Raw genomic sequence first — 16,065 nt, 5'->3', positions numbered from 1 at the left:
GTTCCCGTCCTGTCCCTCAGGGCTGGAGCCCGCAGCCCACGTCCAGGAAGGGCGGAGGGAGGAGGAGGAGAAAGGAGGAGAGAGGGGAGGGAGGAAGGCGAGAGAAAGAGAGCTGCTTCGATCCCGTACTTCCCAGAGCCTGCCTGGAGCGCGCACTCGCGGCTCTCCTGGTCCCAGCCGCAGCCGAACCTTGCCCCGCCGCCCCGGACCAACTCCTCTTCTCTGGGCATCTCTCGCTCCCCCCGCTCCAGCATCTGCTAGACTCGGGCAGCGGGAGCCCCCAGCCCCAACTCGGCTCCATCCCCAACTCTCTAGCCCCATCTTTTCTTCCTTTCTTTCTTCCCTGGCGGCCGCCCGCCTTCTCCAGGTCTCTCTCCCCGGTCCCAATTGTCTCCGTTCCCTTCTCAGTCCGCCCTTGCCCTTGCCCTGCCCGGTCTCTCCCTCGCACTTCCTGAGTCGCCAGCCGCCGCAGTCTCGCCGCGCCGCGCCGCGGGAGCCTGAGCCACCGCTGCCCCAGCTCCAGCCTCCGCTGCCCGCGGCGCCCCACCCGAGGGAGTCCCGGTGCCCCGGGAAGGGAAGAGTGGGCGAGCGCGCCCTCGCCCAGCCCCGCGCCCCAGCCCCGCCCGGGGAGAAAGGACCGGGAAGATGAACAACGGCAGCAAAGCCGAGAAGGAGAACACCCCGAACGAGGCCAACCTTCAGGAGGAAGAGGTACTGAATGGCTTGGTGCGGCGTTGTGTGCGACCTGGAACGGGAGCCGCCGGTTTTCTCCAAAGTGCCGGCGGCCGGGAGGGAGAAGGCAGCGGGGTGCGGGCTCTGGTCCCCGGACGACGGTCAGTGCCTGGGGAGAGGGGCGCCGTAGTCGAAAGCTTGGGCATTGCCCTTGCTCCTAGACACAAACCCAAAATTCGGCCCTGGTAGAGTGTCTTTGCAGTGTGTTTTTGTGTGTCCACGCTCGTCTGCGTGCCTAAAGTTGCGTAAGTTTGAGAACTTTTCGGAGACTTTTGTAAGTATAATGATTAGCTTTGTTTGCACGGGATTTTAGAAGAGGAATCTAGATGTTTCTTCTGAGTGACCTTAGATTATTGGGACCCAGAGGGTCAGGATTGAGTCCTGCGTCTAGGATTGGTAGTTGTGGTGTGTGTTTTAAGAAACACGGGGACAAGTTCTCGTTCAAGATACCTCTGTCCCTTGCCCCGACCCTTTCAGTGTTAAAAGTTCGTGGTGAATATCTTTTCGAGCGTAGGCACTTTGGTTTAATAGCTTAATTCATCAACTGCATTCTTCTCTGATGAGTCAAAGACCCCTAACCTGGGCTATTAGCTTTTGCAAATTTAGGGGCGATGCATATGTGGGGAACAGAATAAAGGGATAAAAACTTAACAGATCACCAAATGACTGTCGAGGCTATTTTATTATAGTAGCACTTTGATTTCTAAACATACATTTTTATGTGATGTGTCCATAGTAAGGATATAAATTTCCGGCTGCGAAGCGTTCCCGTGGTGGATGCACGATATCGAGTAAATGTAGAGAGGGAGTCAAAACTTTTCAGAAGTTTGTATGTAGGATGTTTGTGGTATCATGTTAAATAACTCCGTTCCTGGAGGTACAGTATCTGGACTCCAAGGAGCAGTATTTTTCTCTAGCTTTTTAAGATCTTACATAGTTGAGTTCTTAAACATTCCAATAGGAACTTGAGAGGGTGTGCAAATGCCAGAAAGTATGTATCTAGATCTGACCTCTATAGCATTCTTATATGTATTGCATCCAAATATATAAGGTAAACACAGTGGTGAGCCGATTCAAAGCAGTTCCGAAACTGAGATTGTTACTGAGATACTGTGTGTGTGTGTGCAAACAAATTAAGATAGTGAAACCAAACTTGGGGGAATTCATTAATGCATGTAAACTAACTGCGTATTTTCTGTTTGTTAAATGGAAGCTATTTAAGTGGGGAAGGTAGAGGAGACAACTAAGACCATGTAAAATGATGCAAAATAAATACAGCATTTTATTCTTAAGTCATATGATAGTGCAACCTAGGTGAATTGTGTTAAGATGAAAATTGCCTTCTCAAATGAGGAAATTGACTATTTTATGATAAACTATTATTTTGAAAAGTGTTGTTCTTGTGCTTGTTTTATATAGCAAGCCAAGTCTTTTTTTCAAAGAAGTGGAGACTTGAATTGCAAGTTCCACTTTTTTTGGGAATCTTACTAGCTGCTTTGATATTTAAGTTACTTTCCCTATCATTTAAGTCAAATTTTAAAAATGGTGACAAGTTTGGTTTTTTTAGGGGTTGCTATATTTAACTAAGCCACTTAACACACTGAGAGATCATTGCTTCAGAAACTTCTGGCAATCTGTTTACTTCTAGGGGTAAAAATATATTGTATAAAACCATGTTTCTCTGTTCACCCAATTGAGAAAATTTGTAGCTGGGAAAAAGTTAATTGGGCAAACCAGATTATTTTTTGCTTTTGGTAGACTGCAAAAGAGGTTTGAGTGTTCTAAAACCATAACCCACTTAATAAAATTACACAAAATCATGTTTTTCTGCTGGACCCTCCTCAGCTGCCTCCAGGACTGAGGTGTTGCCTTCCCTGTTCTTGGGGACCTTACTGTTAATGTGTGTGAGATTGTATACAAAAATAATCATAGGCAACCTCAGAAAGTCACTGCCACCTGCTTACCCTGTGTTCCTTTTCAGGTAGGAATGACATGTAGCTCTAAGAAAGTTGTCAGTATGTTTAGCAGAACACTTGTTATTTTAAAAATATGTGGACAGTCTCAGGATTCAGAACTCAAGTTGTACAAGATGTGGGGTGTTAAACATGTATGAGAAATTAAGGAAAAGAAAATAATTGTCCTGATTATCCAGATAATTTTGCCTCAGTTTCCTTTTTTTTTTTTTTGATTTTTGTTTCATTTGAGAAGACTCCTAACCTCTTTTTCCTCTAACCCTGAAAGCCTCAAGTAAAAGAAATATGGTATTTGGTGGGTCCCGTTAATGTGCTCTACATTAAACATAACCACCACATTGAGCCCTTTCCCTTCCCACACAGTGGATCAGCGGTTTCCTCTCAAACACATTTAAAAGCCTTGGCAAAGGACTTCAGTAAATAGAGCACACACATATAAAATGTATGTATAATACAAGAGAGGAAAAATGTGTTTTGTTGTAGTTTCTCATGGCCATTGGACTGACTTGTGAGTCTAATCGTCAAAAGAGTTTATTTCAGAGGTCGTCAGAGTGGTTTGATTTTCTTCTCTGTTTTCTTTTAAATGAACTCCTTGTATCATTGTGTACTTTAGCCCTGTTGAGAGTGTTTAATGCTCACCTCTGAAGCCGCAATGATGCTGAAACACTTATTTAGTTCCAACTGCATATAATGAATAGAGTAGGATTTAGGATAAATTTTGCAACTTTTTAGGGTTGGAAGTTTTCAGAAGCTTGGGAAGGACATGTACTTATGCTTTGGATAGCATTTAAAACTTTGAGGAAAATAGTTTGAAGTTTTGGCTAGGTGACTGTGTAAGAGAGATAATACACCTGGCTTTCTGGTTTCTAGTATATGTATTCTTATATAAGTTGTCCTTATAAAGAAAAACTAGGTGTTGAGATCTTACTGGAATCTCATATTTATAAGGCTAGTTGTATGTATAGGGCATTAGATAATTTTTTTTACATCATTTTACAAAAAAAGTAATTCCTAGGATTTACCTCTAATTTTGCTCCATATAATATTTTCTTAAAACACCTTTGGCAATTTGCACTTGATCAGACTTGAGTACAAATAAGTATGTAAGTTACACAGTCAGTTAAATCTTATCTAACCATTTACCCTAACTTTCAATATATTCAAATTTACCAAAATCTTTTCTGTCTTATAGTGGAAAGAAATAATTTATTGGTTGGTTGCTGAATTTTCAAATAGCAATTTCTTTTGTGACAAGTGGATATATATGTAATTTGGTTTTATTTTTTATTTTATCCATGTCATGGGGTACTTTTCCGGCAGATTACAAATCATTTTTAAAAGGCATTTTATTATGTTGCGGCACTAGTGTTAAATAGAGTAATTTTCCTTAAATTGCTTTGACTGAACTGACTTGTGCTTAAAATAAAACTAAAACAGCAAAAAACTTGGCACTGTTGGACTATTGATCGAAAAGATGTTTGGCAGATGTTGGGCAGAAATCATGTAAAGGCAATTCTTCAGAGGTTGATAAAAATTGTTACTTTGCATTCCTTCTTTTTCAAGTGCATAGTAATTTTGCCAAAATATTGGGGTCATAAAGAAAATTGTTTCTTATAACTGGCACAGAGAAGGGGTACCATGTCAGTTTGATATGGTACCTAACACTGAGCATTAAGATTAATCTACATTATGGCTTTGGGAAAGTACAGGGCAGTCTTAAGCAGTTTAATCACGTTGGGAGTCTCTCTTATTCCAAATCAAATCTCACACAATAAACTTATATTTCAGTCATAGAATAGAATTTGGTGACAGTGTTTTGGATGAAAATATAGTGACCTCATAGTGAAATGATGCTGTAAGTCCACTGCCAGTGTGGCATACATTCTGAGTCATTTTTCCACTGGTGGTTTTAGATTTTCTTTGATGTACCCTTATGGGCACATGCCATCCCCTTTTTTCCAGTGACATTTGTTTTTTAGATGGGTAGTTTGGATTGGGTATAGACTCTTCGTGGAGATGCTTTCATATGATTTGTGAAGGTTCATATTAATTTTTGTGTTTAGGGTAAAAATGTTCAGAGATGAAAGACTTTGGCATTATATATCAAAATGTGTTTGTGCCCTTTGATTCAGTAACTTTATTTTTAGGAATTTACCCTAAGGAAAGGGAGCACTGGTGGTATAGTGCCTAAGGCATTTGACTGCTAACCCCAAGGCTGGTGGTTCAATCCTTGGAAGGAAGACTGGGCAATCTACTTCTGTGGCAATACCGCCTTGGAACCCCAAGGAGGGGTCGCTATATTTTTTTTGTTTGTTTTTTTACTCTAAGAAAATAGGAAGCATACCTAGAGATTTATTTATTAGAATTATTGTTACACAGTTACTTAGTGAATACTTACCAAGAATCTGTATGTCCAATGTAAGGTAATAGGTAAATCATGGGATAGTTTTCCTGAAAGAGAATATTATGCAGCCATTGAAAGTTATGTTTTTCAAGACTATATTTTAATTGAAGGGATAATTCTCATTATATAATTTTCTGTATAGATTATGTAGAGTCCCTGGGTGGTACAAATGGTTAACACGATCTGCTGATAACAGAAAGGTTGGAGGTTCTCATCCTCCCACAGGGTCCCCAGAGCCTCTGATATGCTTCCGAAAAATCAGCCATTAAAAACCCTATGGAGCAGTTCTACTCTGACAACTTCATGACAACTGGCTTATATACTATATATGTGATACTTTATAGCATTAAATGAAAAGAGATTAAAAAAATTTTATATTGTATGATACCAATTTGTTAAATAAATATATAAAGGTAAATAAATAAATAAATATACAACCAAATATTAACAAAAATCTGATTGGATTACAGGTGGTTGTTATTTACTTTCTGATACTTTTCTGTGTTCTCTAAAATGAGCATGTGAACAAAATTAATTGAATGTCTCTCTGCTTTGGAGATTTCATTAAATTCCCTTGGGATATCTGTTGTTGTTGTTATATACCGTGGAGTTGGCCCTGACTCATAGCGATCCCTCCTTGGGTTTCCGAGGCAGTATCAGTACGGAAGTAGATTGCCCAACCTTCCTTCTGAGGAGTGGCTGGTGGGTTTGAACTGCCAGCCTTCTGGTTAGCAGTCAAGTGCCTTAGGCACTATGCTACCAGAGGATATCTGTAGGTGTCACAAAACCATTAGGTTGATCATATTCAGTTTTGCTCACAAGCCTTGCCACAGGAGTCTGGCCTCCTGTTTCTAGCAGCCTTTCTTCATAATGAGTATCTTCATCGTTTCTTTATCCTGGATCATTTTGGTGTTCTGTAGCTGCTTTCCCTGTTCTGATACCTTTGTCCATTCATCCGGACCCTGTGGATCCTCTGATGCCCTAAATCCTTCAGCACTACTTGGTTCTCCACCAAATAAAGTCCAGGTTTGGCTTTCAAGGCTGCTGTAATGTACCTCTACACTGCCAACCATTTGCTTTCGCAGGCAGGTATTCAATGGCTTTCAGCCTCTTTTATTCTCTTGATACAGCCTGAGCTGCTTTCAAGGCAGGATTCACGTTTTAGCCTATATTTTGAAGGATGCCCTTACCTGAGTACTCCATCCTAAAGTGATTTAATTTCCTCAGAATTCGAGTAGTAGTTACTTTCTATTATGTCTATTTCTGAGATACCTCTGTTCTCTCCTGGATTGTTGCTGTCTTTAATAGAGTTGTTTTTTTTTTTTTTTAAGATTTGGGTTGTCTTATTACAATATTCCTAGCAATCATACCTAACCAAACACACTACCTCACCACCAGGTAAGTTGGTATTTTATGTGTGTATGTACACATACACTTACACATATGTACATGTGTAATTCTTTATAAATACGTAATTTATAGTCTCTTCCTTATTAATGAGGTTGGCTTTGTGTAGGTAAGCTGTTCAGAAGCAGCCACTTGTTTAATATTGAGGGTCTCTTGGCCACTAAGGATTCTGAGAAGTCATGGATGGACCAGTGGGATCATTATCTCCTTCTGCCCTTCCTTATCCTCCCTTTGAGTGCACAGGTGGGCACAGGTATCAGGCAGTCACTATCTATGTAGCACTGACTGCTCATTCCAAGGTACAGTTGAGAGTTTTCACCATTAAAAGAGTTTGATTTGACCTCTTTGATGTGGGCTTCTGGTAGCCTTGCTTAGGTGGAAGAGCACGGAGCTCCCTGTGTTCCCAAACAAGCCTGCTCTGTGTGACAGCCACTCTGGAATGTTTGTGTTCAGTTTCATTTGGCACCTTAGTGTCTGCCTGGGGGTAGGGGAAAGGGAATGCAAATGTTCCTCTCAAACAGTGCTTGCTTTGGTCAAAGGAAAAACTTTGGGAGGAATGAGGAGAATGAACCTTAATAGCTGTAGCAAAAGTGGCTGTCTAGCTCAGTGGGCTTGAGGCTACCTGAGACCAGGTGTTAAATTGAAGCTAACGATGAAATGAGGTTGTTGGAGCACCACAACCCTGACAGGGATGAGTTCATTTGACTCAGGTATACCTTCTCACACTCACATCCCCATCTTTAAGGTGCACTGGAGGAATATTTGAAACAATTTCAGTGCATTCTGTGTGTTTGTGGTGGTGGTGGTGGTGGGGGAAGTGTTAGGTGTAGGGACATTACTTGACATTATCTGGAACTTGAAACTGATTGAATACTGGACAAAGGGTACTGTTTGAGTTTATCTGAATAAAATGCCTAGTTTGTGAATTTTGCTGATAGAAAAAAGAAAACACAGAAAGAAATCTTTTTATTCATTTACTGAAGTAATAATCACTAACTTTTATTGAGTATTTACTATGTGCCAGGTATTGGCCAAGCACTTTACAGGTGTGATCTTATTTAATCCATACAGCAAGCTTTTATCTGGAAGCTGCTGAGGCTCTGAGAAGTTAAATAACCGTACACTCGTGTAGATTCTGGGGGTGCCAAGATCAATGAGAGGCAGTTTCTGTCCTTCAGTTGCTCACAGTTTCATGGTGATGACCCTGTGTAAACAAACAAGTATAATAAAGAGTGTGTTAAAAGTTGAGATGGTTGTTTGATTTGGGAACACAGCCAGCTCTCTGAGGAGAGGGTGATAGAGCTGTGTCAGAGAAAACTTTAAAGAAGAGGTGACATTTGAGCTAAGTCTCAATGAAACTTGTCAGCTTAGGAAAGGGTTGTGACAGTGGGGAGAAAAGCTGTGCCAGACAAAGGAATCAGCCCTATAGGAGTATTAAAAACCACCTGCCATAGACAGTTGATTCTGATTCATGGATACCCCGTATGTGTGAGAAAAGAATTGCACCCCACGGGATTTTTAGTGCTGATTTTTTTGGTAGTGGGTTGCCAGGCCTTTCTTCCTGGGAGCCTCTGGGTGGACTTGAACCTTTGAGCATGTTAACTGTGCATCACCCAGGGATGCCTATATGAACATACAGAGCTTTTAAAAGGACACTTTTGGGAAAGGCAGCCTGGCATGGTAGGAAAGGAGAGGAAGTAAGGATGAAACTGGAGGAGCGAGGCAGGGTCATTGAGATGTTGGAAGAGCTTGTATTCTGTACTGGGGGATGTTGGCTGCCCTGTGATGGGGAGCTGGAATGGTTGTCCAACAGAGACAGAGCATTCTGGGAAGTTCCAGTTGAAAAGGGAATATAGAAGGTTTTGGAAAAGTTGAAAAGAAAGATCATTGAGGTTACTACTATAAGAATCCTGGGTTTAAAGTGGCAGTGGTGACTGAGAGGAAGACTCAGGAGGTGTGCAGGGGCCTTGATGATTGTTAGGTGTGCAGATGAGGGCACTATGAGTCATCATAAACCTCTCAGGGTCTCTCCTTTGGATGACTAGCTAAATGGTGGTTACATTTGTACAAATAGGAAATGAAGAGGTTGATAGGGGAAAGAGGCAATTAGAAATTGATACAGAGGGGAGTTATGATCTTGAATACATTTATATTTTTCTTAACAATTAAAGACTATATACTTGGCAGTTGAAATGTGGGAGATAAGAATGAGAGTGCCTGAAGTTGAAGAGAGGCATGGGACGTTAGTTCTTAGAGGAAACCAGAGTTTACTTAAATTTAAAGCATTGGAAAAAATTGTTTGGAAAGAGAGGGAGAATTGGAAATTCTCAAGGAAAAAAAAAACATTTTTTAAAAGCACTCTACTTATAAAAATGTATATCTACAATCTGCTTAGTTTTACTTTTTTTTTTTTTTTTTTTGGATACACTCATCAATTTGAAAACCTGAGGGGAAAAACTTAGAAAAATATAGATATATAGGATTCTCCTCATGTACTTTCTTGCTCTCATCAAATCTCAGGAAATTGTTTTCCATGAAACTGTGAAAAGCAGTTCTCAGGCTTTCACATTACCAATTTTCTTTTCACATCAGGTTTTTACTTTTCCTAATTTTGTGCCTAAAAAAGGGAGCTTAAACTACCATAAAATCTGTAGTTGGGCTAGGGAAGTAAAGGTGGTAGATCTGAAGAGGCTGATCTTATCTTTGAGTGCTTTTATAAGAAAAAAATTCTCCAAGTTGCTTTGTTCTTTTGTGACATTTTTGGAGGGAAATAGAATAGGCTGAGCCTGTGGTCAGCAGCCCAAAGTCATCTGTTCGTTAGTCGTAACTTCAATTTATTCAATCCATGCTTTCCTGAAGGTTTCTACCTTTTTCTGCCCAGAAAAGTAGTTAAACGGAACTTTAAAAAGCAGAAAACAACAACTTGTATTTGTATTTCTGTAGGTTTTAACCCAGCTGCAACTATTATGATGCATGTTATGTAGAATGCTAAAAAAGGAAATGGGAGTAATAAATGCCAATCACACAGAGAAGGTAGACCCAAATTCCAGGCTGTAATACAGTATTGTTACACAAATGTAAAATGCAAAGAGAATGCCTAGGTGGCCCAGCTCAATCCTGCTTAGCCGCTAGGTTTCAGCTAAGGTATGAGAAATCTGGGAGCCTCAAAATTAAGGTGGATCTCACCAACTCATAAAAATAAGTTCAAGATCAACTTACTTTACTTAATTTTTATTTCTCTGGAGTTGATTTTTAATGACGTTCCTCTGATTTTCTCGAATTCGTGTGCCACTGGATAGATACTCTGGCTAGTCTACGAGGAATCCTGAAGATTTAAAAAAAAAACAAACAAAACAAAACTTGGTGAATGCCTGGGATCCTGTTCTGTGAAAATTCCTCTTATGCTTACCTATAAGATGGATGTAGTTAAGTCCTCCTGGGAGAAGGTGCAGGACAGAGTGCTATCTTATTACCGAAGTACCAGAGTTTCCTTTGTGCTTGGAGGGGAAGTGCTACAAAAGTGTAATTACTTTACTCAGCATGTGTGAGCTACAGGACTTAAAATGTGTGAATTTCCTAAGAGGCATCTGTTTTTAAATACTGTATCCCTCCAAGCCGGCAGGATGTGATTGGGGGGCAGGGACGTGCACTTCCGTTCTGTGCCTGCCCCAGGATGCCGGGTGCCTGGGTACTGAAACGGTTGGTAATTGCTGCACCTCAGGACCTTGGTTACCAGAATAGCAGGAACAAGAAAACCGATGGAGTGCTGGAATTCAGTCAGCCGCTGCTTAGGCCAAACCATTCAGTGCTCGGATTCTGCCTTCTTCCCTCTCCACTCATTGAAGTCTAATTTCTCTTTTCCAGGACCTCCAAGCATTTTCCCAAAAATGAGCAAAAGAATTGTTGGAGCTAACGCAGAGAACATTTTTGTTGCAATAATTTCTTTTTTAATTTTACTTCTTTTAATAATAGGTATAAGAAAATTGGAGGGAGCATTGAAGATCAGGTGCAAATCCACGTATAATCAAACTTACAAAAGCATTTAGGGATTTTGCATATTAATTCAATTAATTTACCTAGTATTTTTTTTGAACAACATCTATCTAGTTTGTGCTTTTAACATTGTTAACAAGAAAATGAAGGGTCACCATCCCAGCTTTGGGGCTAAGAAAACAAGTTCTGAGAGATTTGTGTGAGGTTTTACAGCTGGTGCGTGGGAGCTTAAAATTCTCCGGTGCTGCATAAGGTTCACGTGACTTTGTCCCTGCTCATCTCTCTGACCTCATATGCCACAAGTTACAGCCTCATTCATTATACTTCAGCTACTTGGGCTTTAAGAAGGTAGTTAAAACTTGACAAACTTGTCCCTGCCTCAGGGCCTTTATGCTTGCTGTTCCTTCTGCCTGGAAAACCCTATCCAGATGTTTACATGGCAGACTCATTGTTGTCACTCATTCAGATCTCAGTTCAGATGTCACCCTCTGAGGGCTTTGATCTCCAAGTTTAAAGTAGCCTCACATTCCCGACCACAATTGTTGTTGTTGTTATGTGCTGTCCAGTCGGACTGATTCATAGGGACCCTTCCTTGGGTTTCTGAGGTGGTATCACTATGGGAGTAGATTGCCCAACCTTCCTTCCAAGGAGTGGCTGGTGGGTTTGAACCACCAGCCTTCTGGTTAGCAGTCAAGTGCCTTAGGCATTACCATGCCTCTTATTTTCCAGGCAGTCTTTCTTTCTTACTGACATTACCTTGTGTGCCTATTTTGCTATTTAAAATTTATCTTGCACCCCTGGAATGTAGCTCCATGCCATCAGGTACCTTTGTATTATTTAATACTGCCACCCCCCAATTCCTAGAACAATGCCTGGAACCGCTCAATACGTTTGTTAAACAACTGGACTGCAAACCAGCCTGTTAACAACTGGACTGCAAACCAGCCTGCCAAACCCTGAAGCCTGCACAGTGTACCACATTGTCATAAATCTTTCAGCATTTTTTAGTTTAAATTTTAATTACTGCTATCTGTTCATTTCTGGATCCTTACCCCCTTCCCCACTTAATTATATCAGAAACTACAGTTATCATCTCATACCTAACCCCCCCCCCCCCATCTCACATCGTTTTAAATGAGAAATTTTGTTTGGAGGGTGGATGATAGACCCTTTGTTGGGAGTATGTAGCAATTTTTCCATGTGTAAAGGAATCCTCCCCTTTGTCCATTTAGAGTGTCCAGAGAACCAGGAATGAAACATGGGCCTGGTAAGGAGTTGACAAATGTGTAAGTAAAAGCAAGGCAAGATGAAGTATGTCATGAGTTCGATTCTTGCTTTGCAGTTGTTAACTGTTGGGTTTCAAGGGTTTATGTTAGTAATCCAGGCTGATGGTGTGGAGATTGAGCATAGCCAAAAAATCACTGTGTCTGCTCTTCTACCAACAAGGTAAAAAGGTATGTAGCTCAGGATAATGTGAGCTTTAGCTGGATGAATCCAAACTTCAACTTCCTGTATGTGCAGCTATGAGGCAGCATCTAATCTGTGCTTTGTGAACCCTTTCAGAGGTATCCACAGCCACATTTTATGCCCACTAAGGAGCTCTGGTGGCATAGTAGATAAAGCATTTGGCTGCTAACCAGAAGGTCAGTGGTTCTCAACCCACCAGCCACCTCTGCAGAAGGAAGATGGAGCAATCTGCTTCTGTAAAGATTTACTGACTTGGAAACCCAATGGGAGCTCTCTGAGTCTGAGTCAGAATCCACTTAATGGCAGTGAGTTTGGTTTTGCTTTTGTCAGCCTCTCGGACTCAGGAGCTGTTTTTATTCATTGTAAAGCAGAACAGATGATTTGATGAAAGAAATGTAAGTCCTTGTTACTTTGGACATGAGACTGGCAAACCACCTGCTAATTGAGCAGACTAATGCAGTAATGAAAATTCAGACCATTGGATTATCCTTATTTATGGTATTTGTGTCCTAATGCTTGGTAAAGTAGAGGGTCAGTGAAAAAGGAAGGCTAAACGAGATATGGCTAGGCACAGTGGGATCAAGCAATGGGATCAAGCCTAGCTGCGATTGAAAGGATGGTGCAGGATGCAGGACTGGCAGTATTTATTCTGTTGTTGAGTGGGAGCCTACTTGACCTAAGAATAACACATCCTGATACTGCCTCGGAAACCCAAGGAGGGGTGGCTATGAGTCGGGTCCGACTGGATGGCACATAACAACAACAATACTTGACCTTGAGCAAACTTTTTAAACTCTACCGTCATCCACTGTCTGATAGTCTTAGAACCAAACCATAGTATATAGATCCTTATGTAAATCAGTTCTTAACTAAATCATCAGTACCTTTCAGTTCCTTTTTTCTTATTATCTCTGGGACCTTAGACAAGTTACTTAAGCTGTTTGTTATTTAAGTCTTTGTTTCCTTAACTAAAATGTAGAGATTGGACAGACATTGCCTGGTGCGCATTAGAAGAACCTTAACTCTGCTTTTTTCACTTCAACCCACTTTTAATTTCTCCATTGTTATACTGAAGACTGTGGTTGCATGCCAAGATAGATCAGGGTCAGGGATAGGCTGTTTGGGGGAATGGTTTTAAAAGCCTTTTAAATGAAAACACCAGACCTTGCCTGTTTAGTTTGTTAAAATATTTATTATTTTAAGGAAATGAAAAATTAGTGAAGCACTACGCTTTGGAAACTCCTTTCTGTATTTGAAAATATTTTCTTAAGCCTGGTTTTCATACCTGAAGTTTTTTTTTTTTTTGGGGGGGGGGTTAATTACTGAGAAAATGAATGCCTCTGCTTGAAATGGGTGGGAGTTTCTGGGTGTAAGCTAGCGGCAGGAAATGACCCTCTCTAAACAAAAGGACTCTTTAAGGCTCATCCTGAGTCTTTGTGTTTTGGGGAGGGGTTATGCAGAAAACCAGAGCTAGGAAATGAATTTCTGGTTTAGCCATTCTTAAGGGGGTGGAGAGGAAGGAGCTGATTCCTTGGGTACGCACCCTCCCTAGTGTCTTAAGTGGGCGGTGGTACCCTCTGTGTGATCCTGAAAGTTTACAAGAAGGGCTGAGGTTCTTAGTAGCACCAGGTTGGGCAAAATTATACCCAGTGTGGCATTCAGCATTACCTGAGCTTTCAGCTTTTGCTTGAAAAAGCCCATCACCAGCAACGCTTGGAAATAAGTATAGAGTAGGAAAAGCATGAGAAAGAGATTTTGTATGATCTGTTTATCCATAAGGAGCCCTGGTGGCACAAGGATCAGAGTGCTTGGCTACTTACCTAAAGCTCGGTAGTTTGCTTCAGTAAAGGTTTACAGCCTAAGGAACCTTATGAGACAGTTCTGCTTTGTCCTATAGAGTCACTGTGACTAGGAATTGACTTCATTGCAGTGAGTTTGAGTTTTGGTATTTATCCAAAGTAAAAGTTGAGTTGCTGTAATTTGCTAACATATACTCTGTAAAGAAATTGAAGTTTTGAAGTGATACTTTAACTACGGTCTTCATTTTTCTAAATCTAAGCTGATGACCCAATAATAATAGGTAGTGACTTCTGTCTCTTGACTGACACAGGAAAGGATTGTAATCATTGCTGTGCTAGAAAGCTGGGCCTGCTTGAGAACGTGGCCCCTTGTAGTGTCAAAGTGACCATTAAATCAGTGCTGTACGTCAGGATCCCATTTCCATTGCTTGAGAAGTAGTTGTGTCTTAACAAAATTGTTTTGCGTCTACAGATTCTTGCTGACTTGCAACCTGGACTTCTGCCCTTCGGGGCACACCATTTTTACCAGGAATATAAATCTTATTACTAATAATTAGAAACACATTTTGCTGAAAATGATTTTGTGATTTACTTAATTTTCAGAGCACTTAAAAATGACAGACATCTTTTGAAAGAAAAAATAAAAGGTTACACCACTATTTTTAGGCTTCGTATTGTAACTGTATTTGAGAAATATAGGGTGATATGTTTAGGGTTCCTATGTTGGGGGTGCAGTGAGTGGGAATCCACCGAGGCAACTGGTTTAGTTGTTTTTTTTTCTTTGAGTGGTGTGTTGGTGAGGCTTGGTTTACTTAACTCCACAGCACCAGGTATTTAACTGAATTGCAGAGATAAGATTAAAGCTGCCACTCAGATCCCATTATGAAAGAATTTTGTTTGTATATTGTTTTGGAAGATTGTGTATTTTAAATAGGAAGAGAAGGATATATTGTTCAAAGGATATGAGATAAGCGTAAGTTCCAAAGTTTACAGGGAAGAATATTCTCATTGAAACTTCTAATGTCTGTAGTGTTGGTAGGTTTTTCCTCATTTTCTCAATAAATTTTTTAAACCTCTGATTTGAGGCAAGCTAATACTGTAATAAGTTCATTTATGAATATGTAAATATTTATTGATATCCATTTGGAGGATCTTATATGGTATACATTTGGCATTTGTTTTTGATTTTTAAAGTATCAATTTTTTCCTGTTATTACCTATGTTAGGATCATGCATTTTTAAAAAGAAAGGATGAAACTACCAGTCATGATCCACTTGCCCTAAGTTTGAGCTCCTTACAACTCTGCACTGCCCAGAGGCACAGTAATAGCACTAAAATTCTTTGCATTGGGAACTGCTTATGCATCAGCTTTCCAAGCATGGTGTACAAGAATAAACATTCACAACTGGGATGCTTTACACAGGTTTGTTTGTGGTTTCGATGGATTCAGGAACATAGGGTATCTAATTTTATTGGTAGCAGGAGTTGCTTTTTCTGTAGTTCTCCAAATTCATGGAACTACTGGTAAGCGCTCACTCAAAGTGAAAATGTCCGATCAGGAATGTTTGTTCATTCTCTCCATGTTCTTGGATGATCAAAGGGAAGTGTCTTGCCCTTTGCAAGTCTAGCATCTGTTGCCATTTGGTCATAGTGCACCCAGCCTGCTGACTCTATCTTAAAAACAAAAACAAAAATCAGTGGGGTGAGAGCAAAGACTCAAAGTACTGTTGGGCTTTGGAATATTGTGAGTTTCTGATTTGGGCGAATATACATTATTAAATTACAGTTTTAACCATTAACTGTCTCCACATCTGTTTTCCAAAACACCCTACAGGCCTTTTTGACCAACATGAAAATGGCTCTTTTTTCTGTTGTTGTCATGATTAGACAGAAAGCCTTTTGGTGTGAGCTTATTCTGAAGTCAGCGAAAAAGTTTTATTTTTCCTCATATGGTGATGAAGTCAGAGCAGGTAAAGCTTGGATTGGATATTTGTCTATGTAAGTGATGATGGCACAGGAACCCAAAAATTTGACCTGGGTCTTCCTACTTATTCAAATAAAATGTTCTCTGAAAGCTATCCACAGACTTAATGAGGAAGCTACTAAAATCATTGTATTTTCCAATTTGAGATTGCAACCATATTCCTGCCATAAATACCTAATATTCAGCCCTATACGTTAGCAGGGAGTTCTGGTAGCATAGTGCCTAAGGCACTTGACTGCTAACTAGGAGGCTGGCGGTTCAAACCCACCAGCCACTCCTCCTCGGAAGGAAGGTTGGGCAATCCT

The 16,065-nt window shown here is 40.5% G+C and overlaps 1 protein-coding gene across 1 annotated transcript in view; it reads left to right on the top strand.

Moving 5' to 3' along the window:
• Window positions 1-645: 645 nt before the first annotated feature.
• Window positions 646-16,065, top strand: part of RBPMS (RNA binding protein, mRNA processing factor) — a 200,654-nt gene continuing 185,234 nt past the window's right edge. Inside the window, exon 1 of the mRNA XM_007942693.2 lies at window positions 646-711. Within this exon, the coding sequence (XP_007940884.1) occupies window positions 646-711 (66 nt within the window). The remainder of the gene's footprint in view (window positions 712-16,065) is intronic.

This window comes from Orycteropus afer, unplaced genomic scaffold (assembly GCF_000298275.1).
Source record: "Orycteropus afer afer isolate SDZICR_OR568_19922 unplaced genomic scaffold, OryAfe1.0 scaffold00095, whole genome shotgun sequence".
In the NCBI taxonomy this organism is placed as follows: Eukaryota; Metazoa; Chordata; class Mammalia; order Tubulidentata; family Orycteropodidae; genus Orycteropus; species Orycteropus afer.
The sequence above is the reverse complement of the archived record's forward strand: the minus strand, read 5'-3'. Positions and strand labels throughout refer to the sequence as shown.